At 36.5% G+C, this 24438-nt stretch overlaps 1 protein-coding gene across 2 annotated transcripts; it reads left to right on the top strand.

Moving 5' to 3' along the window:
- The first annotated feature begins 3477 nt into the window (after window positions 1–3477).
- MMH-1 (MUTM homolog-1) lies at window positions 3478–23334 on the top strand. 2 transcript variants are annotated; one of them, XM_006856489.4, is made up of 10 exons: window positions 3478–3724; window positions 4681–4732; window positions 8640–8697; window positions 10574–10642; window positions 10746–10871; window positions 20333–20383; window positions 21109–21186; window positions 21445–21547; window positions 21973–22007; window positions 22728–23334. In XM_006856489.4, the coding sequence occupies exons 1-10, from the start codon at window positions 3496–3498 to the stop codon at window positions 23082–23084; spliced, it is 1158 nt and encodes a 385-aa protein (XP_006856551.1). In that variant the 5' UTR covers window positions 3478–3495; the 3' UTR covers window positions 23085–23334. The 2 variants fall into 2 exon arrangements, with proteins under 2 accessions (XP_006856551.1, XP_020530607.1); XM_020674948.2 differs by lacking the exon at window positions 21445–21547 and adding an exon at window positions 21295–21394.
- The last annotated feature ends 1104 nt before the right edge of the window (window positions 23335–24438 follow it).

Genomic DNA, 24438 nt, shown 5'->3' with positions numbered 1-24438 from the left:
ATGGCTGAAATTTATGGATCTCTCTTTTGGAAGCAATTTTAGCTTCAATCATGTATACAGAGAAGCGAATCCTGTTATGGACGACTGGGCTAAGAAAGGAGAGCTTCTTTAGACTCGGTAGTTGTATCTTCTCATTTATTTTAACTCTATCATTGAAATAGTTCAGTTGATTTAATAATATTCAGTATTTTTGCAAAAAAAAAAAATCCTTAGAGTCACCTCCGTCATATCCCACATATTTTATACATATCACCTTCTAGTCTTGAAGAATTTCACCCACAAATCCGTTAAGCCTCCATTGACCAATCCACAACCTCTCCAATTCCGAGAAAGCCACTACAAAACTAATTTATTCATTTCCCACTCTCCAACTATAGTATAAACAAAGTTAGAGATTTCTTGAGTTTTAACCCCTTAGACCTCCCTTGAACTTATATTTGTTTGTAATGGTTCAAGTGGAGATTAACAACCACTTGTGCCACCCTCGATAAGATGAATTCATACCTAGATTTAAAGGTTGAAAAAATCAAAATCATCTCATATTTACAATAAACTCTTACCTAACTAGGCTGGCCCATTGCCAACCCTAGGCTGGGGCCCTTTATAGAATCTGTAGGGGTGGCCCATGCCTGTATTTAAGGCATGTTACTTTATCATGAGGGGATAGATCTACCTAGGCTCGGCCCATTACACCTACGCTTCACAGTAATCTAACAAAGCTTCGCAATGATCTAACAAAGCTTCACAGGGGTTAGGCTTCTGGCTCTAGTATGAGCGGAATAGAAGAGAGAAAAGAATGATGAGAGAGAGAGAAAGAGAGAGGAATTGATTAGATAGAAAAAGACAAATTTGAAAGAGAAAGGAGTTGAACAAAGAAGAAAGACCCTGAGAGATAGAGCAATGAGTTGAAAAGAGAAGGGCCACATTTAGAGAAATAAATGCTAGGAAATCAAAATCCTTATATCCGACAAGACTAGATGTAATAAACTCTTAACTAACCATGCTCGCACATTATCAGCCCAAGGTTGGGAACCTTCATAGGACTTGTAGGGGTAGGTCATGCTTGTATTTAAGGCCTATTAGCTTAACAAAAGGTGACGGACCTGCCTAGGTGTTTATATGTGATTCTGAAAATGACCAAACTAATCAAAGTTCGATCTGTCCGAGATCGTATCCAAACTTAATATTTAAAAGAGTCGAAAATAGTGGTTTCTGTCAAACTCAAATTTACAGAGAAATAAATCTAAAAGACTTGTTCTTTGCAAAATCTGCGGTCGAGACGGCTTAGTTTGTGTGAAATCTGAAAGAAACGACAACAAGAGGAACACAAATAAAGAGGAAACAAGGACAATAAATTTATTGAAGCAAATGAAAATAAATAATGAAAAAAAACTAAAGAAAATAATAGAGCAAATAAATTATAAAGGAACATAGAAATGAAAAACTAAATAAGAGGATAAAGATGATCATCAATAAAGTAAAGAGAACAATGAAAAAAACAAGAATATCATATCTAATGAAGAAAATAAATAAATAAATAAATATATAATAATAAAAAATTGAAACAAAAGACAGAAAGAGAAAATTGAAACAAAAGACCGAAAGAGCTTGAAACACCTGACCCTTAGGCCAGCACTTGGAGTTGGGCTTGGCTCAGATGACAAAGATGAAGTTCTTATTCCTTGATCTTGGAGAATGATGATCCTAAATGATTGATTGCACCCTAAGGAAGAGAAGAATATTTTACATTTAGGGTTTTAAATGACTAAAAATAGTTTGTTTTTATCTCTGAAATTGGTTGGAGCAATTTCTAAATCTAGTGTTTGAATGGCTTAAGTCTAGGTTTAGGTTGCAGTTTCCTATGAATGGGGAATTAGGGTTTCATTTGTAGGTCCTCCAAATCAGCTGGAAAATGTTTTATTTAAAGACATGAATGTCCCAAAATAGGAAGGCGGTGAATCTGGATAAATTAGGGGGTGACATGGTTAGAAAGAGAGATCATGGTTAGAAAGGAAAAGAGTAAAAGAGACAAAAAGTATAGATAGAGGAGAGTTAGAGATAGGGGAGGGCGATTATATTGGAAAATCTATTTGAAGTTACAATGCCGGACTTAGTTTTGGCATGGCAAATAAGGCTGATTGCACGCACTCAAAGAAGTGGTCGTTCAACTGCAATGTAATCATCAAAGAGTAATAGTAGAGGGTGATATGGAAAATGTAATTCAATGGTGTCTCAAAGCCAAGAATGTCCCTAGAGGAGAGTAGCCCACGCTTTCCTTTAGAGGGCAGAAGTTTTTAGTTTTTCTTTATATGGGCTCAGTCTATAACACATTTTTATAGCAACTCAAGCCAAGTGAACACTAAAAAAAAAAGAAGAAGAAGAAGAGAGAGAGAATGGGCTGCCATGATTAGAGAGAGTGTGTGCATTGAACTTCCTTAACCTTCTAGTAAATTATTAAACACTCCCATCCAAAACTTCCTTACAATAACTTTCTTTCGATTGTTTTAAAAAAAAGTGTCGTTTGTATATGGTTGCAACCTTCAACAATCAAATTAAGGTGCACCTCTAAATTTATATGTACTTTTATTATTCAAAATATTTAGGATGTCTTGAAAATCTATTTTCATCTCTAATTATAAAATTTTAAATTCTAAAAATGATTCAAATCAAGTAGATCTATTAACATATAAAAATCATGAAAATGGATGGACGAGATAATTTGTTGTAAAATTATACTAGTTTTAGGACTCAAAATCCTTTTATATATATATATATATATATATATATATATATATATATATATATATATATATATATATATATATATTGAGATGATTAATTGGAGAATTTTTCAACCACAAAATAGCTTTATTTAGTAGATTTTTATGGTGCATCTTAATTCTACATTTTAAAATTACAACTCTATGTAAAAAAATTTCTTAAAAAAACTAAATTCTTTGTTTTTAATAAAGCAAGGCTTTCCAAATTTCGAGAGATCGTTTAGTTTCCCGCAATCAAAGGAAAGCCCGCCCGCATTGAAAATAAATAATATTTTTACCTATAGACTCGGCGTCATCCAATTTTTAAACATCGTAGATCAAAAGACCGCAACGAACCGACGAAACGCACATCAGCTGTTTGCGGCTCCGTTCAACTGCTATCAACAAAACATCGGCATGGGCGAAACACCGATCCGCGTTTTTAAGAGTTTTCCATAACATGGGGGAGGGCAGGATGCTACGCGTTTAAATTTTTAGGGGGACGTAGAGCAAGCCTAAAATCTTCTCCTGCGGGACTACGCTGTACTCGCAGGACAGAGCGCTGCAAAGTGGAAACTGTTCAATTGAGAGGAGGCGCGTAATATCCAGAGATGTAGAGTGGGTGACCTGGGAATCCTTCTCTGCTACTCCTCACTGCGCGAGAGAGAGAGAATGGTTTTTACAGTCTTGCACGAGTTTTCTATCTTCCAGCTCGAGCTTTAGAGAGAGAAAGAGAATGCCTGAGCTTCCAGAGGTGGAGGCAGCCCGCAGGGCCGTGGAAGAGCATTGCATCGGCAAAAGGATCAAATCTGCCAAAGTTGCAGACGACCCAAAAGTCATTGAAGGCGTCTCTCCCCCCAACTTTGAGAAATCATTAGTGGGAAAGACCATTGTTGCTGCGCATAGAAAGGGGAAGCACTTGTGGCTCCAGCTTGGTTCCCCTCCTTTCCCCACCTTTCAATTTGGTAAAACAAAAAAAACAACCTTTTTTTTTGCCTTGTTGGTTTTCTTTTTTTCTTTTTAACGTTGCCTTATTGGTTTTATATTATTTTTTAGTTTTCTCTTCCTTATCACATAGTCTGGCAATTTGTTCTAGAATATTATATTGTGCCTTGAATCGATATTGATTTATTTGATTATTGGTGTTTCTTTATACTGGTCTGCAACTTTCTGATAGAATATCTGTGCATGAATGCAAGTCTTTTTTATGTTATCTTCTCTGTGGAAAAACTTTTATGTTATGTGCTAGCAAGAGTTTGATGCCCAGAAGTCTGTCTCTTTTAGATGGAGCACGCTTTCTCGATCGCACTGTTTTTCTTAGAAGATGGATCAAACTCCAATTTCCTTGGCTGTTGGTTCTGAAGTTGTTTACCTAAATAAAAAGGAAAATTTTCGATATGGAAAGGCTTGGTTCGCCTTAATCTTGGGACTAAAAGAAGGTATCTTGAAAGGAACTCAAACTTTGCACATTTAATGCAATTGGGTTTCATGGTTTTGAGTTGGGAAATTATAAACCCTTGCAAATTATCAATTGGCCCATACCTTTTCAAGTGGGTCACATTCTTTTTGGTAGTTTTTTGGGAAACATCGTTGGTGGCTCTGAGTTTTTCTGTTTAGGTTTATGAGTAGACATAGAAAAACTCTCCTCGTCAGGCTTTTTCAACAATACCTTGGTCTCACTATAATTAAACAATGCACACATGTTACCATAAGCACTAGTGTCGATTCACTACACACATTCACACTGATTCACTATGTGCTTGGTGCACCTTCACAAGTCATCGGATAATACAGTGCAACTTCTCTTGACCTCTCCATACAGTATACCTAAAAAGTTACTTAAAGCTTATAGTGGATAGGAGTGTGCTTCCTGTTTTGCGGTTATTAGTGAGTGTGCTTATTGCTGTTTGCCTCATTACAGGGATGTCTGGAGCTGTATATATTAAGGGTGTAGCTGTGACAAAATACAAAAGGTGGGATTATGCATTTACATTCATGACTTATTATCGTTTATAAGCTTTTGTATCATGTATGCACTCATTTCAGTCAATGTTGTGATGTAATTGGCAACTGCTGCCTCACAAGTTTTTTATTTGTGAGTTGACATCATTCATATGCAACTTGCTATATGTCAAGAAATTTTGATGTGATAGGATGCATATCAATGTTTTTTATTTAACTAGAAAGTATCATTGACAGACTTTGATCTTGCATGTTTTATTTTTATATATCAAGAATTAGGGGGGCCTAATGCACAAGCCTTGAGGAATCAGGACTAAAGCTAAATTGTAATATTAACTAAAAAGAGGTCTTATAAGAATAAAAAATAAATAAATTATGAAAAACTATTCAATTTCATATAAAGCTTGATTTGTGGAGATAATAATTTCTTTTTCTTCTAAATATATCAACATAAAATTTTCTTCTTAATTTCTTGTTAACATAGTTTCAAAAGTGCTAGGCGACACCCAGGTGGCCATGGGGCTCCAGGCCGCCCAGGGCTTAGGTGGGCACCCAGAATCTGGGCGGCCCAGTTGAAAAAAACAAAAAACAAAAGAAAGATAATCTGATTCTGATAATTCATAAGAATTTTGATAATCCATAAGACCATAATCCCAGTTGAAAATAAAGAAAATAGAAGGCGAGAAGAGAATTTTGATACTCCATAAGACCATAATCCATATTTTCATACAATGCTAAAAGCCTAAAACAGTAAAACCATACAAGCATACACTGATAGTATGATACACTGTAGGCTGTACACATAAGAGTTAGATAGTAGAACTAGAAACTAGAAAGTAGAAACTAAAAATAAGAAAAAGAAAATATACAGACTACAGTCTAGGGCACAATAGCCAACACTCAACAATGAACAGTCAACACTCAACACCAAGAGTCTTCAGTCATCATCATCATCAGAAGGAATAGGGTATGCCTCATCATATCCATCAGATTCGAGGTCATCATCATCAGAGTCATCTCCCTCTTCAATATAACACTTGTCCCCTTTTGTTTCTTCTGAATCTGCATCTTCCTTCTCTTCTTCTACCTCCCTCTTACTAGTACGTGCAGATAAGACCCTAGGAGTCTTGGCTGCCCTTCCCTTTTCTATTTTTTTGTGCTTCCTTGAACTCAAATATTGTATAATCTCCTCCTTGGTAGCCTCAGGAACATTTTTACAAGAGCAATATCCCCCTTAATACCGGCAAGGTGTTTTTTAAACCGGTAAATACCCCCATTAGTATCCTTTCTACAATAATTACATTTAATACTATTTTTGTCATTCGGATTCGGGTTTCAGCACTTCTAGAAGAACCTGGAGAAGATATTTCCATAGAACAAGGCTCATTTTCATCATTTTTTGGTTCTTTTAAATTCAAAAACTGTCTAATCTCATCCCGAATAGCTTCAAGAACCTTTTTACAAGAAGCAACATTCTCTTTAATACCAACAAAGTGTTTCTTGAATCTGTTAATACCCCCATTGGTATCTTCCTCACAGAAATTACACCTTATACAATTTCTATCGTTTAGTTTTGGGTTATAACCATGCTTCCAACCCGGATCACTTCTTATAGAAGAAGCAGAAATAGATCTATTCAAATTACAAGGATTTTGTTGCTATTTTTGTTTTACAAAACTCATATATTGCTTAATCTCCTATCTAATAGCTTCAGGAACATTTTTACAAGGGGTAATATCCCCTTTAATACCAGCAACATGTTTCTTAAACCGGTTTATGCCCCCTTTTGTATCTTTTTCACAATAATTGTATCTAATGCAATTTTTGTCTTTTGAATTCGGGTTATATCCATATTTCCAACCCCGTTCTCCACTTCGACTAAATCCTGAAGAAAACATCTCAAAATGAAGCAAGCAATCTAAAAAATAAAGTTTTGTACTTACTTTGATTGCTTGAACTCTAAACTCCTACCTCTGTGATGTTTTCAGGTACTAAAATAATCAAAAACACCCTGTAATAGGATTATATAACTCCAAAACTAAATCTAATCTACCAGGGTGATGTTTGGATGATTTTTCGTAACTTTGAGAAACACTTTGATCTAATAAAAATCACAAAAATTAGTTTCTTTAAAGTTTCTTTCTCTCTACAATAGGTTCTTGTTGGTTTAGGTTTCAAATGAACTTAAAACTTATCCTTAAAAGCCTTTATGTTTTAAAAAAAAAGCAATAGAAAATAAAAATTTCCGCCCCTAGGTGGGGCGCAAGCCCTGAGCGACCGCCTAGGGCTGGGCGTTGGGTGCACGCCTAGGCGGTTTCGTACCGCCTAGGTTGGCGCCCAGGTACTGCCGCCCAGTTTGACCGCCTAGGTCTCGGCGATGCGCCCAAGCCTTCTGGACCGCCTAGGCGCTAGGCAGTCTGCTTTTTTGAACACTGCTTGTTAATATCATATATAATTATTTAGTAAGAAATTGGTGGTTAAATTTACATTTTATCCTTACTACAATAGTTTTTTAGGGATTATGAACTAGCTCTAAATCTGCTGAGCCGTTTTGGGTTCCTAGAAAAGTTTGTGTTTGGGTTGAACTTCATATCATGATCCCCATACCCTATCATTAGCAATAGCCATCCTCAGGGATACTTTGATGGTAAGAGGAGTCTTCAAAAGTTTTCACTCCTATCTTTTCAAACTAGTCGTGGAAGGATTCAAGGGATTCATGTGATGTAGAATCTAGAGGCGGTTCTTGAGCATGTTAGAATTTATAAAAAAAGAAGAAACAGGCGAAGAAATAAAATCTCAAAAGAGCAAATGAGCAATGCCTTTTCATCAAACTATAATCTGGTGATCCTTGGGCTCTTTTCTGTGGAAATGTTGTTATCTAGAGCACTGGGTATCTTGATAACTACATCATGAACTGGATCTGTCATGTGATATAAAGTGCATTAGCATTTCATGAGGTGGACACAGCTCGGATTGAGGGGGGCCCAAATGGTCTTATCACAGAGGCAATCTGCATACAGAAATAGTTCATGCTTACTGAGATTCTGAGTCAAGATTTCATTCAAGAGTGTCTTTTATATCCATATAGGAATGGGTTGGATTGAAGGGTGGTGGAAATATGCTATCACTTTTGCAACATAAGCTGCATGCAGATTTATGGTTTCCTACTGCACGCCCTTTGGAAATGTATCCCTATGGATCTTTACAATTTTGTATCAACAAAGCTTGTGTACCATTGTATTGTTATCCAGCTTTGTTGCTTTGTGATCTGCTCAGCTTGTCGTGTTCCTATTGGTGTTTCAGTGCCAGATATGTAGTTTGTACCGGATTTAACCATTTTTTATGCTCTTTCTCATGGATTTTACCTGCTCAAAGACTGTATATCTCATCGATTATGTACATCCTGCATTTTTCCTCCGGTTGTAATAACTAATTGGATCTATCCAATGTTACCAGATTTGACTCACTTTGGCTTCAGCTCCCAAACCGAAATGAAGTGAATCAATCCTCAGTGTTTTGCATATAATGGTTTTATTTCCAAATATACCCCTCGCATACTTATAATTTTATAAAACTATAAAATTTGAAATCCTTTTCATCAAACTATAAATATACCCCTCAATTTTAAAAAAAAAAACCTATAAATATACCCCTCGCATGCCTTTTCATCTCCATTCTTCTGGCTGAAACTTAGAGCCCTCCAAAGTAATCTAATAACATTGGATCTATCATCAAGTTTGAAGGGAGCCAACATGCCATGAGATGGTGGCATCCTCATGTCATCTATTTCACTGTCATCTTTTGAGCATTAAGCTTGTCATCTCTGCACGCCTGTGTCTATGCTTAACTTTCATCTTTGGTGGTTCTTTTATGTATACCTTCTGATATGTACTGCAACTTATTTACCTTTGTTTGCAGAGCTGCTGTAAATGATACTGATGAATGGCCTTCCAAATACTCCAAAGTATTTATTGAAGTAAGGGTTTTTTGTCCTGTTACAGTTGTACCCTTTTTGGGTGTATTATCTCATGATGTCTCCCTTTCAGCATCTATCAACAATATGCTGTGATGAATTTATATAGTTATTTTATTTGAATGACTAAAATTACAATGTGCTTCCACATAAGCAAGCTCTACTTCTTTGCATGGGTAAAACACTAGGGTGGGTAGTTCAGAACTTGAAGTTTTAAACTGCCCCAATTACCACAAAGTAGCCCCAATTATCAAAAAGTCAGTTCAGAACTTCAAGTTCCAAACTTGAGTATTTTGGATTAAAAAAAAAAGAAAAATGCGAAAAAGGGATATAAGCATAAAATATGAAAATTGGAGATATTTTTTTAATACTACAAATTATAAGGGATATTTATGAAAATTTGCCCTTCTTGTAGATATTTTTGAATACCACAGATTATAAGGGATATTTATGAAAATTTGCCTTTCTTGTATATATGGAGGGACTACTGGACTACATCGTTCTTTGTATGACCAGCTTTCTTATACTTCATTTTGACTCAAGTGCCCCTAAGGTTAACATTTGTCATCTTTATTGTGGTATGAGAATGATTGACTGAAAGGGATTGGAGGTTGAGTTTTTTAGATATGTATGTGCTTGCGGATCAATTGTATTGGGAATAGGAAATAACCACTCCTGCCATTTTAAAGAAAATTTCAAAGTTCCAAACTGTTGTAATGATGTTTTGAATTTATTACTGGGCCAGGGCTATTTGTTTCTTTATTTTAGTGATATGACCCAGAAAACTTCAGTCCTAGATTCCTGAAGGTATTGGTGTTGGAAAGAACTAAATCATTAAGTGTATGAGGCTATTGATGACTCCATAAGATTGACCTGGAATCTAATCAATCGTTCTATAATGAAGATGAAATATAGCTGATGGTGTACTATAGTTTCTTTGCATCTAATGGCAAACAAATTTCTCCTGACTTCGATATGTGGGTTACTTGGGGTAAAGAGAACCTGCACAACTGTGAGTTCTCTCTCTCTCTCTCTCTCTCTCTCTCTCTCTCTCTCTCTCTCTCTCTCTCATGTGTGATACAAACACAAATATGTGTATGTATATGTATATTTTTTATGTTTGCATTTATGTGCATTTCATGCCTTATTGCAAATAAGATCAAATTTTCCATATTAATGTTTCTTAAATTAAGGCTTTGTTTGCTGGCTCCACATTAGGAAACCTAATGATGTGGTTGCGGTGCTCTATTTTAAATAGTACAATAGTGATGGAAGGATGCCAAAGGCTGTTTCCAACTTCCATCTCTGTTATATTATTGGGGAGTGGAGCAGTGTTCTGAATAGCTTCTCGATGGTATTTTTCCATTGAACACCATGGAAATTCTGCAGTTATTGCGCTTACCCAGCCGTAAGATATGAATTAGTTATATAGGAGAAACAAGAAAAGAATCAGTCAAGAAATTTAGGAAAATCTGATGTGAATGTAGTGATTTCGGGAAGGCAAAACTTTTTTTTTTTTGACAAGGGTACATAGGAATGGAACTTGAGACGTTGGGCTTTGGAAACTTAGCCTCTACCGTCTTGACCCAAGCCCATTTCCTAAGGCAAAACCTTTGTTACCTGTGATATGAAGTAGTAAAAATAAATGTTTTGCTTAACATCGTATCTGATCCTGAGACGAAGTTTCTGTATGCATCTAGTAATCTAAGATTTGTCTTTTGAAGTGAAGTCTACAATGTATTTTAGTTATCTTTAATCATTTCTTTTATCTCTAATTCATGTTGGCATGCATTTCATATCTTAGGACGTGTATATAATAGATGGCTGATTTTCCATCTCTTTGTGTATCACTCATCAACGATATTTCTGTTACATGCAGTTAGATGATGGCTTGGAGTTGTCTTTCACTGATAAGAGACGTTTTGCAAGAGTGCGATTGCTTCAAGATGTATTTCTCATTCCTTAGAAACACTATTATTAAGTTAATGATGACATCCATGGACTTTGGACTGATTATCATTATTTTTGCGATTCCTTGCATGTTCCTGGAGCCTACCTCTGTACCACCAATATCTGAGCTAGGTCCCGACGCACTCCTTGAGCCTATGACGGCTGATGAATTTGCCAATTCTTTGAATAAAAAGAAGCTCGGGATTAAGGCTCTTTTACTAGATCAGGTTAGTGACATCTGACTAGTATATGAATTTCCAGAGCTATTAAATACTTGTTCACTTTCTAGAAACAATTGTGCATGATTGGAAAATATATAATATTTCATGCATGAGATCTTTTGTCATCTAAAATGTTCCTATACTGTACAGAAAGGATGTCAATTTTGAGTAAAGTCGACTCTCAATACTTTGATTGCAATGAATGGTATCCATGAAAAATGTTTTAACTTGTCCAGGACTATGTTTAAAAGGCACAGATACGTGTATCAGCATCTGATATAGATGTGATTAGGAGTAATCCCAAAATTGGCCTTATTCAGATATTTCCATACATCATTCAGAAAAGGTGAATATGGGGTTTTAGCTGACATTAAACTACTTTGTAATGAGGTTCAATGTCAACAAGAAGTGTCTGTCTTTCTCAAGTCTCTGATGCAGGTGTCTTGTCTTTGGCATGTCAACACGCAAATTGACATGCAAAACTATGGACATGACGTGCCATATTACATAGCTTTTATGTGTTGTCAAAAGCGATTGCCTTAGGTGAGGCTACCCCATGTTGCATCGCTTGGGGGTCACTTTAGGTGCCAGAGTTGATCCCCCTGATCTCTGAGTACCTTTTGTTGGTAAATACGAGCAGCTTAATATAAGCCAATTGAAAGTTCAACTGAATATACAATAGACAAACAGCTAAAAAGAATCTGGAAGGAGATTCTTTTAGGAGTCAACAGAAGTGATTCATTGAACTTGTTGATGTTTGTCCTTCAAACCTAATGTTTTCTGTAGAATGTCAAAACAGTGAAATGGTGCAAAAATATTGAGAGGACAGAAAAAAACATTGAAATAACTTAGTAATGAACCTGTAGGAATTTTTACTGTATTAGAACCAGGGCTGGAGGCTGTAATTCAGGCTTGTAGAGGCAGGGAGAGCATGGTTGCCTAAAGAAAACTTGCAAGGCAAAGACATTACTTATATGCAATCTCCAAAATTATTCCCCTTTATTGAGAGATCAAAGTTGGATGGTTTCATTTTTGGATATTTGGAACACGTGAAACTTACAGATTTAAATAAGATCTAAATAATGCGGTTGTTGATTTACACATTGTTTACAGTGCTTATTGTATTATTTAGATTGTACACTAAGCATCATATCTGCTTGCACTAACTAGTGTTGGTGTGGAAAAGTTGCTACAAAAATTGTCGTTTAAGATGCTAAAGTGCAGTACAAGAGTATGCATGTGCTTCATAAGGAGGCACACATTGTATTTGGCCCCTATTGCATAGGATGAAATCTTTTTTCAAAAGTTTACTTTTCTCACTTTTTTTATTTTGGCTAAAACACTTATTTTTAATGACCAAAATGGCCCTAGACTTAATACAATATTTTTCATGTAATCATTTTGCCCTCTTTGTCTTAGTTATGGATGACTTAACTAGACACCTACAAGATGAGGTACCGTGGTGTATGTTGTTCACAAATGACATAGTTTTAATCATGAGACCTGAACAACATCAACACAAAGTTAGAATTTTAGAGGGATGCTCTAGAATCTAAAGGGTTTAAAATTAGCCGGACAAAGACAGAGGATATGGAATGCAAGTTTAGTAATAATAGGAATAGAGACAAAGAAGTAGTTAAAATTGTCGTCCAGGAAAAGAACGCATTTCGATATCTTGGGTCGAGAATCTGGGAAAATAAAGAGATTGAGAAAGATGTCACACATAGAATTAGAGCTAAGTAAGCGAAGTGGAGATGAGCAGCCATAATTTTATGTGATTGCCACATACCAATGAAGCTGAAGGACAAGTTCTAGAGGACAGTTGTGAGACCAACTTTATTCTATTGGGTTGAATGTTGGGCGGTCAAAAAACAATATACCCATAGAATGAGTGTAGCGGAGATGATGATGTTGAGATAAATGAGTGGCAAGACAAGAAGGGATATAATTCCAAATAAACACATTTGAGAAAATTTAGGTGTGGCACCAATAGGTGATAAGATGAGAGAGAGTAGACATAGGTGGGCTGGCCATGTGTGGCACAAACCCAGTACAACACCTGTTGAGAGGTGTGAGTTAGTTTAAATGGAAGGCAAAAAGGGCAAGGGATAGGCCCAAAAGGACATAGTTGGAAGTAGTGATAAAAGATATGGGGATATATGACCTGACTCAGGGTATAACCCTTAATAGAGCAGAATGGCGGAGCACGATTCGTATAGCGGACCCTAATTAGTAGGGAAAAGGCTTTGACGTTGATGATGCATAGGATGAAATATGAAATAGGTGCTTATGGACAAGACATTGGTGAAAACTGACACTCAATAACAGTGAAGACGCAAATATGTCTCTCCTAGAGCCACTTTTTAATAAAGTTTTACGTTTGGGAGCGGGCCTATGCAGACAATCAGATGGATGGGGTGAAATGCCAAGCCCTTACCTTGGGGCTTCAAGTGATGCAACCCTTGGAAAATGAGGCACTTGATGCTTTAAATCACATTGTTGTAAGTTATATAGTTGGAAAGTGTATACAATACATATAGGTGCTACATCGGTTTGTTTGCTCAGACTGTTACTGTTCTTTTATTAGGAAACTTTGTATGTTACTGTATGACAAATTGACAGCATGAGGATTGAATGAATAATCTTTCATAGTATTTTGTAAAAAGTTGAGCTAGACAAATTATAAGCATTTTGTAAGTTAACAATTGTAATGCACATTCGCAAATTGAAACACTAGTTAAATAAAAGGGAAACTAACATGGGTTTCACAATGAACTTCGACTGGTGCATATCTTGACTGAGACTTTAGTGTCGTCAAATTCACTATTTTAAAATGCATGATTAGACTTAACTAAATAAAAAACAATTTGTATAGCTCAGCAATGTTTGGTGATGATAATATGAGATGCAACATCACTGTGTGTCACATGTTGAGTGGGCACTTCAAAGAGGTGAAGGCCCTTTAAATTTACAATTCTTTTGAATGCAGTAAGACCTGTTAGAGGAAAATTTCCCTTAAATCTAGTTGTAGCTTTGATGCCAATTCGAACAAACAAAAAGAATGACTGAAATGATTCTGAATTTCTGATAATTGATTCAAAATAAAAGGGGAAGCTAACAAACCTAGCTTCAATGACTACAAATTCACTGGAATTCCAAACGACAAAGGTTTTAAACAATAATCAATTCTGAATGAAAAACCCTATTACAACCCCTATATATAGGTCTTTATTTGGATTCCCTGACTCTAATTCTGATGTACTAAACTTGACACTTTAATCTTGGTGAAATAAAATAAGACAGATTCATCCTAAGAAAACCCTGAAATGATACTCCGACTTCTTTTAGGTGTAAATTTGTGCTCCGATGTTGAAATCGTATTATGACCATTCAGGAAATGGCAGTGTAACTCAATGTTATCATTGGATTTTGCTAAGCAAACCAAACTGAAAAACACCTTTGAGGGCTTAAACATATTCAGCCCTGAAGTTTGTTGCAAGTAGTTGGTGTTGAATTTTCTTGATCCGTGTGAAACTAAAGTTCAGCAGTCTCCTCTTCGAACAGAAATTTATTAGGAACATGGACGCACAGGATGGTCTTGCACTCTTTGAAGTATTGAACTCCCCCCGCTTGGTATGAGAACCAAGATAATATTGGGTCAAGAGTCAACATAATCCAGGATACAGCTAGATAGTTACACAACTCTCGAGTTAATAATTTGCACACTCAAAAACTTATCTAAAACCACAGCTACAAATCTGATTCATCTTCCAATTGCCAGTAATACAACAAGCATCGATTTGAATAAATATTAGAGTACAGAAACATGTATGTCTAGACGATAGTGAAACAAAGAGATGATTTTCTTTAACTCCATCAAATCAGATAAATAAAATTGCCCTTGTAAGTGGAACTGGTATCTGATAAACTGTAAAACAGGGAGCTATGTAAAAGGAAAGAGACACATTTGATGATGAAATGAAGTTGTGTATGGGTGCATCAACCATTGCATGCACATCATTTAATTCACTGTGCTCATGAAATCATAAACATGGTACTTTAAATAGAAAGAGAAAACTTAATATTATGAAAGAGAGAACATATATAAATGAGGGACAGAGATTGAGTAACCCAAGGAAGAGAGAGATGAAGGGATAATCTAGATGTATGAAGATGGGGGAGACATGACATCACATGTGTTTAAGCAGTTGTAAGATGTCACACATTGACATCCATCACATGTCTTCTCAAAATAATTAGTGTAGCAAGTATCATAACTTCCCAAGTCAAGCATAAAAAGTAGGTGAGAAAAAGTTAAACCTTGATTTGTACCTTGGTGTCTACATTGTACTGGAAGTCCTTATAATTAAATGACCATATTGTGAATATATATCTAAAATAGTCACATGACTAACATTCAACAAAATGGTCCAAAATAATTTCTCTAATAACATATCACTTTGAAACACAAATTTATAAAATTAACAGCCAGACCGCACTAGTTTCCCCTGGTTAGGGAGAACTCTCCTTTGAATTCTTATCATCCGTGAACTTCGTCAATGCTTCCAGATCAATCTTCATTAGGTCCTCTAAAATCCAAAACTTCCTCAACTTAGGCTTGCCTTTCCTTGGACCAAATATTGACTATAGGAACCGTGACTGCTAGTAATGGCCCAAATGTCAAAAACCTTTTGGATCTGATCAGCAACTGGCTTAGGTATTTGCATCATCCATTCAGTAGCCTTGCATCAACAAAATCTCCATGATACTCATATAGATCAGAGATGTTAAGAGATATCCCGTGTCCCTCTAGAAGCTCAATCTTATATGCTTTATTGCCAATCTTTTGTAGCACGTGACATGATTCAATCTTCTTGTATTTGAGTTCATGATATTTGCCACCAGGAAAGCGTTATCACCTAAGATACACCATCATTAAATCAGCTTCATTAAACTCTTCATGGCTTCGGTGCTGATCAGCGTCGGCCTTATACTACTAGTTTCTTGAAACTTTTCTCGAATGTACTGATGAACTTCCTGAAGATGCTTGGGTAGGGCTTCAGCATCATCACTTGCTTTTTCTCATGTGGCGGTCCCAAATCTAGCACCTTATTCAGCTACTGTCCATACATTATCTCAAATGGTGATTGTCCTATGGATTATAGACAAATTCAATTTGTGACACAATCTTCAATTTGTGGCACAATCTAATCCCACTTTGAAGGCTTGTCTTCTGCAACACTTCGCAAGCTTTTCTTAACAACCTCTGTCTAACCACCAATCTATGGATGATGATAAATGCTAGTATACTAAATCCGGGTGTCTCTATCAGAAGTAATGGTTCTAGGAACACCATGAAGACAAACGACCTCTTTGAAGAACAAATCAGCTGCGTTGTGTGGTATCAAGAGAGTTCTTACCAGGAATAAATTATGTCATTTTCAAGCAGTGATCGACCACTAGAAATATAAAGTTCCAGCCTCAGGCAATGCGAGGAAGTCCCACCACGAAATCCATGAGGAGCCAGTATTTTATGACCGTGCTTTGGCTAGCTGACATACTTTGCATCGCTCTACATATTGACTGACATCTCTCTTGAGCCTCGGCCAATAATATTTCATCTCCACCAATGCAACACACCACTCACAAGCACTACTCACACAAGGAACACAAGGGGTTCAAGGGCTGTAATCAAGCATTATTGCTCACCATACAATTAGAAGTATACTCCCAAAAACTTCCCACCAAGGGTTGGGACCTGGGGTTTAAATAGACCCCAGGTTACAGAATTTGAAATTCAAATACAAAGGACACCTGGCTGCCAACTGTAGACAAGGGGTGCCAAAGAAACCATTCCAGCCCACACTCTGAATGCAGCTCTTCCTGTGCACATATGTGAGTGTGGAGGCCTGTGCGTCCAAGCACCACTCCCCTCACCAGCCCGTTTCTGCCATGATCGGTAGGTTGGTCCAAGGCATTAGTACCTCCCTCTTAGAGGTGTGTTGGCCCAAAGAACTCGAACCAAGATTGATGCTTCTATATAGCCAAGTGGCACAAGTTCTTGCAGGACTTGTGAGCCATTCCTTCGCCTATTGCTTGGGCCAAGGGAGGTTCAGGGACGAAGTCCTTAGTCAGCACGCATGCACCAAGTTGGTGTTTTAAAAGCCTGCCCCACCATGAGTTCTCGGCACGCATGCACCAAGTTGGTAGTGTGACAAGCCTCCCCCACCATGAGTTCCCAACCTCCTCATTGGGGATCAAACCCTCGTACTCCCACAGCGTCTCATCCTTCTCCTAGCCAGCCTCTTCTTCCGATAAGCACGTACATTTGACCAAAATTTCTACCCTTCAGTTTTTGTTGCTTTGTCCTGGCACCTGTTGAGCCAGAATAACCTCAAACAGTGTGCTCGTACTAAGTCTTATGCTTGGTGGAGCTCAAATTGCCTAAACCCTATAATTTGAGGGAAGAAATTTTGCCTTCCAGCATGACTTTATCTTCTTCCAAGTCACAATTTTATCTTTTACTTTTCAAACTCAACTTCCTTGCAATTGTTGCCACCAAATTAGGGCATGGCCCTTCGACCAAGTAGCCACAAATTTTATCTTCTTCTCTTCTAAGAATTCTTAAAGGAGTCTCAGTACTAGCTTTCCAATCAGATCAAGAGAATGGGAGTCATCACATACTATTTCAAAGCTATGGAAAGTCATGCACACCAATCTGAATTCTTGGATCCGACCCTTTTAAAGTTCGAACCAAACGATCCTCTAATATGGGACTTTATCTCCCCTGGTTGTGGAACGGGTTCACCTTCTCGGCATTGGACCCATCACTGTTATGAATGATGAAATCTGGTTCAAACGGCTGTGTCGCAACTCATGCTCCAATTCCTCATTCTCCTCATTGGATCATCAAATTCATCCTACTTACGTTCAGATCCACCACCTCGTAATGACCACCACATCCTCTAGCATCCATCTTGGAAACTTGCAGCATGTCGTCGTGCTAGGGCCAAAATGACCTACTCTGATTCCGGATGTTGCAACTTTGAACAAACAAAAGGAAAGACTCAAAGATTCTAATAATCGATTGAATAAAAGGGGAAGCTAACAAGCCTAGCTTTAATGGCTCAACAATATCTCTGGAATTCCAAAGAACAATGTTATTAAACAACAATCAGTTCTGAATGAAAGACCCTATTACAACCCCTATTTATAGACTTTATTTAGACGCTCTAACTTTGATTCTAATGTAATTAAAATTTCTTATTTAAATCTCAGGAAAATATTGTCATGGTCCCTAAAAATCTCACTTATTTCATGACAACCCCCTATCATTTATCCCTATCAAGCGGCATTAAGAAGCTTATAAATATTTCATTCCTAAGTTAACAATTCTCAAAAAGCAAAAAAAAAAAAATTCATTCCAATGCCTCCAAATGTCCCTTCCGTCCTTTGCTACGAACTAATTCTCAAATGACACTTGCATCCTTTCTCTCTCTTTCATATTTATTTCTTATTTCTCAAAACCCATAAACCTAATCCTTTGTACCCCTCTTCTCTCTCTTCCTACTAGCACAAATTGTAGCATGGAGTACACTGGTGGTGATTCATGTCCTTTTGTGATTCACCAACATACGACATTGGGTTTAAGAGTTGTGATAAATAAGAGAGAAATGACTTTGAGTGTCATTTAAGAATTAGTTTGGGGCACTTAACAGGGATTAAAATAAAAAAGGATAGCGGGGACATTTGGAGGGGTTGGGCTGAAATATTTGTGAACTTCTTAATGCTGCTAGATAGGGATAAAAGGTGGGGGTTACCATGAAATAAGTGCAGGGGTAAATGATATTTTCCCTAAAATCTGTCCAAGCTGGACATTTTTGCCCCTAATGAAATAAAATAAGATGGGGGCCCTAAGAAAACCTGAAATGATACTCCAGCTTCATGTATGCTTAGCTTTACTCTCTGATATTGAAATCGTTATTGTGAGCCGTATTGGAAATGGATTTTTCTTATCGAACTAAGCTCGAAAACACCTCTGAAGAATGTCAGCCATGAAGTTTGTTCCGTGTAGCTGGACTGCATCACAATCACACAGTTGCAACATTGACATATTATTCTCCAAATGCATGAACTTTGATCAGAAAAAGAACCAATTAGCTGGTAGCAAATTGCATTAAGCTGACAATGTTAGGAAGGAGGCATATTTGGCTTTCTTGAGTCCTGAAATAGAATGAATTATAATTAATCGGGTTCATTATTTTTGTGAAGTAACTTAGGCTAGAAGTCTCACATGTGCTAATCCCATGTTTATTTTCTCTATAATTTATTAATCTCTTAGAGGGATAATAAAGTTGGACCCAAATCTAATATCTTGTACCCAGAGCCTAATAAGACCACCAGCTTCTGCTGGTGCATTACCCTCTCACAGTGCAACTTGTTCACTTACAACATATGTATTTTTTTATTTTTTTTTCATTTTTCTTCCCGAAAATTACCTCAATCCATCCTAAAAGAACGTATCTTTGCAGCACATTAATTAGTGAATTCCTAATTGAAAAATAAATGTTTATCAAGCTGAACATTGTCGTAAGCTCCTACCTCAGGCATCCCTTCAAAGACCACCCAATCAGGGCCAACTCAAGCTTAATTTTGATGGCTGCTCTTTGGGAAACCCCGGACGTGTGGGTATCAGCGCTATACTCAGGAACCACCCTGGTACTATCGCCTCTATTTCCAAAAACATTGGTCATGCCGACTCAATGGAAGCTGAAGCTACGGCTCTACTCAAGGGGCTCAAGTTTCTTCATCCCCACAGGATTGTATCCATTATCATTGAGGGTGATTCAAAGAATGTTATCACCTGGGCTTCAAACTCATAACACCCCCTCCTCCCCCGGGTTCTTGGCTCATATTTTTGATGAAATTAACCACCTTTGCAGGGATATGCTCCTCTCACGGAAGCATACCTGGCGAGAATCAAACCAGGAAGCGGACACTCTCGCTAAGGAGGTGGCAATCGAGGATTGCCCTTAATACCTATATTTTGGCTCGGTTTTTTTGGTGGTCACTTTGCTACTTCATCTATGTATCTATGTAAAAATGGATTCTTGATTTTACTCTCACACCCCCAATTAGGAAGGGGTTTTTTTGTATATAGAGCTTCTGCTGCCCTGTGGATAGCCTATATTTTTGGATCGTTGTACTCTTTCAAATTATTTATTACAGGTTAACTTTCTCAAAAAACATTGTCATCATATAATACAATTATAGAACAGTCAAATTGGTAGGATTTTCATGGCAAATATGTATGTGTCATGCTGACTAAATTATTATATTTACAGAAGAAAATATCCAGTATACAATAATTTCTTATCTTTTCGGGCAATATATTGCATCCTCAGTAGAGGGTAATGGAATGTATGAGCATTATTTTTCATTTATTCCAAACTACTTGTGTTATGCAGAGTTATATTTCTGGCATCGGCAATTGGGTCGCAGATGAAGTGCTCTATCAAGTAAACTATCCCTATTTTATTCTCTTAAATTTTCATTTTCATTTTCCATGTGCATCATACTGGTTTTACAGGTGGAACCCCTATTTCAAGTTGTTTGGAGATACAGACTTTTGGTCTTTGTTCCACAAAACTTATTTTACTTGTGTATTATTATGACCTTAATTTCTTATTTATATTTCTCTTCCGTGATTCTTATTATTAGCCAAAATGAGGCTATCTGTGTCATTGTTGTAAATATAATATGCACATATGTGATGTTCTATTTGGGCAACTTTGTGAACCACAAAAGGATGTACCCTACTTATGCAACTCAATGAAAATAACTGTCAGTTCCTACAAGTCATTAGCATCTTATGAACTAAGAAATGACAGCAAATGAGGTAAAAATCCTTGGAATTAGCATTGAATTCGTTGCTTTACCCCTTTTTTCCAAATCATACAGAACATTGGTAGTTTCTTAGTGAAAAGAAAATATCGTACGCTAATGGTTGGCATGTCGATCTAAGATATGTCCAAGCAGTGTGACAGCCCTTTTTTGAAATTAATATTTTTGTGGTTGTTTTTATAGTTCCCTTAAAATTATTTAGGTGGCTGGAATTTAACTTGAAACTGCCAGTTATATTAATCACTTGATTGGAAATTCTTGATCCATGCTTTTCTTTATGGCTTCTCACTTAGTGGCAAAACATTTGTATTTCATCACTTTTCATGGATTCCCCATCCAGGCAAGAATTCATCCTCTTCAACATGCTACAAGTTTGTCCAAGGAAAGTTGTGTGACATTGCATAAGAGCATCAATGAGGTAAATTCACATTTGCAAAAGATTTGTACTTTTTCTTTTGTAAATGCTTTTCCTGGTATTTTTACATTCTCAATTGGTTATAGAAATAGCCAAGAAATGCAACTGTAGGTAGTGAAGTACGCAGTTCAAGTTGATGCGGATTGCAGTTGTTTCCCAGCTAATTGGATATTTCATTTTCGATGGGGCAAAAAGCCTGGGAAATTGAATGGTAAGATGTCTTAGATGTCCATTTTGACAACCCCTTCATTCATTTGACAGGTTATTCATAAAGCACTGGAAGTTGGAGCCGACAGTAGTCAGTTTCCTAAAAATTGGCTATTTCATTATCGTGAAAAGAAACCCGGCAAGGCATTTGTGGATGGTTTGGCTCTTGACTTTCCACCGTTCTTATTAGGAATGAATTAGTCATTTCATTTGAAAGATCCTTATCTCTTTCTTTGTATTCCCAGAATAAGGAATAATTGGATAGAGTCACAAGTTTTATATTCTGGTTGTTGTGTTTCGCAGTTTTTTGCACAGATTCATTGTTGACATTTGTCCGTTAAAAACCAAAGAGAGAAAAATATAAACAAAATAAACATAAGAGTATCAGCATCTCACATAACATTTCTCAAAAGCTTTTCATCTGCTTAAACAGAATAAACGTAATTGGTCCGCCAATGATGTTGTATTTTAGTGATTATTGATATGGTCATGTTGGATGTGATAGGGAGTTCTATTCTTTTAATCCCATTCATATGTAGAAAATCAGATAAAAATTATCTGAAATTTTCATTCTGATCACAGGGAAGAGAATTGAGTTCATCACTGCAGGCGGCAGGGTATGTCTTTTACAATCATTGATACAATTTCTTGTAATTCATGAACATAACAGTTTTCCTACTTAGTACGTTCTTCTTAGATTCAATTCTTTAGCCAGTATTCAGAGTGTGCCAATTTATTTGCTTTCCCTCATGATTTCTCAGAAATATGAATACTGCATCCAACTATCAACTGGCCATTTTGATGTGTTGAGTTCATATTAATTACATTAGATATTTAAATCAGATGAATTGATGTCACTTTGGAACATTTGGTTGGCTGTCTTTGTGGCTTTCCTATGGAGTACGATAATTTATTGATCAACAATCAACAGGCGATTGGGATGTGTTAAGTTTTTTCTTCTTGCAACGCATTTGATGTATCAAGTTTATTATATTTATTTACAATAGCGATTAAAATTTAAGGCCTTAATGTTGCTTTGGCATATTTGGATGTGTTAAAAGTTTTTTTCTTTTTGGCTCTTGCTGTCTTAAAAGTTGTTTGCAAGTTCACCTGAAGTTCATTAAAGCACAGAAATAAATGTTTCCCATAGCAATCGTGGTCCATTTAAATTTTTCACCTGTGGTTTTCTTTGAATATGCTTCCTTTTTATTCAGGGGGCTCACAGATGAATTTAAAAAATTTCAAGCTGTGTTATATTTTCAAGCTGTGTTATGTTTTCGAGCTGTGTTATGGTTCTCAAGATTATCAATCTTATGTTCTTATTATTTTGAAAACAGACATCAGCATTCGTGCCAGAGTTGCAAAAGCTAAGTGGAGCTGCAGCTGAGAAGGTGAGAAAGAAAACTACAAATCCAAAGAAAGTAAATGAGGATGATGAGGACAATAATTCGGAGAGTGGGGAAGAGAGAGACACTGAAACTGAGCTTAAGAAAGAGAAAGCTACAAAGAGAGGGCGTCCCAAGCCTTCTGCAAAAGGGAAAACCATAACCAGCCCTGCTTTCGAAGAATATCAACCCAAGAAAACCATTCGGAGGACCAGAATGGAACAAGCTAGTGCTGTTGAAATGAAGTCTAGTAAGAGTGTCAAAGCTGTAAAAAAAGATGTGAGTGCAAAGAAGAGAGGAAAAAAGTAGGAGCCATGTGCAGAGCCAAAGCAATTTCAAGAAGTGTAATGTTGGAGAGAGAGAGATTTAGCTGCATGAATTTGTTTTGATGGTGGATTTAGATGGAACGGGAAGGAACTACCAATGATTGGGACTGGATTTTGAGCTAGTAAAAAGGCATGCTAGATTAAAGGGAGAATCATAGCAGCTCTACATACATCTCGTGGTGTTCATTTTATGACGATATTTTTTGAAAATTGAAACACTGGGTGAGATTAAATGACTGTGTCTCTCTCTCACACACACATATTTGGGTGAGATTAAATGACTCTCTCTCACCTGTTATATGCTAATAGGCACAAGACCTTTGATCAAGTCCTGCCTATGGTGTGGATCCTTCCTATACCGCATAAAGTTTAGGCTTTTGCTTAGATATTGTCATGGCAAACTTCCCACCGTAGACAACCTAAGAAAGAGATGCTTTATAATAACAAATGTATGTTTCATGTGTGTAACAAATGGGAGACTTCAACCACCTATTCTTTTCTTTTTTTTTGGACAAATGTTAACTTATTTTATTGATGGAAAAATTACATAAAATAGATTACATCATTAGAAACTTTATTTTATTGATGAAAGAATTACATGAAAGAGATTACATCATTAGAAACTATAAACGAGGTAAGCAACGCTCCACCATTAGCCAATGAATCGGTCAAAGTATTTGCCTCCAGATAAACATGAATGAAAGAAATGGTCATGAATTACCGCTTTGAGCTCTCAAGAAAGTCGTCGCTCTTTATTTCACTATCTTATAACATTCATCGAATCATATTCAATAACACAGCAACCACCCAAATTTCTATTAATAAAAACCTTCAAACTATGAAAAAGAGCAAGTAACTCGGCATGATTTTCAGCATCATTTGCAGCAGCAACTTCTATAGGGCCAGCATAAGTAAAAATAACATCACCATTCCAACCGCCTATTCATTAAGTGTTCTTTGTGGAAATTTAGACCTGAGCCATGCAATTAGTTGGCTCATATGTACTCCCACAATCCATTGCACGAATTATTGAGGCAATGCCTCTCTCCTATGCTCTCAAGCTCAGACCGATTGATATGATGCCACTTATTTGAGAATTTTATTAGATTTTGTGATTTTCTAAGGTCATTTTTTAATATTTTTTTGGGTTTCTAGGATCTAGTTAGATTTTTAGAATTTTACAAGTTATTTGGAAAAGTAGTTAGATATTTATGTAATTACTTGTTCTTATTAAAGGTAAAAAATATATCTAACTTTATTTTAGTTACCACTACTAATTCTATCATAATTGTTAGGTTCTAAATAAGGTTTTTTATTAAAAATGGGGGTTCCATTTA

The sequence above is a fragment of the Amborella trichopoda genome, chromosome 13 (assembly GCF_054954075.1).
Source record: "Amborella trichopoda isolate Santa Cruz 75 chromosome 13, AtrichopodaSantaCruz75HAP2 v2.0, whole genome shotgun sequence".
In the NCBI taxonomy this organism is placed as follows: domain Eukaryota; kingdom Viridiplantae; phylum Streptophyta; class Magnoliopsida; order Amborellales; family Amborellaceae; genus Amborella; species Amborella trichopoda.
This window is presented reverse-complemented; position numbering and strand designations above follow the sequence as displayed.

Coding starts and splice junctions, on each gene's coding strand:
- MMH-1 (XM_006856489.4), top strand. CDS start 3,496: ATGCCTGAGCTTCCAGAGGTGGAGGCAGCCCGCAGGGCCGTGGAAGAG. Junction 20,384..21,108: donor CAGATGAAGTGCTCTATCAA/GTAAACTATCCC, acceptor TTCCCCATCCAG/GCAAGAATTCATCCTCTTCA. Junction 22,008..22,727: donor TCATCACTGCAGGCGGCAGG/GTATGTCTTTTA, acceptor TTTTGAAAACAG/ACATCAGCATTCGTGCCAGA.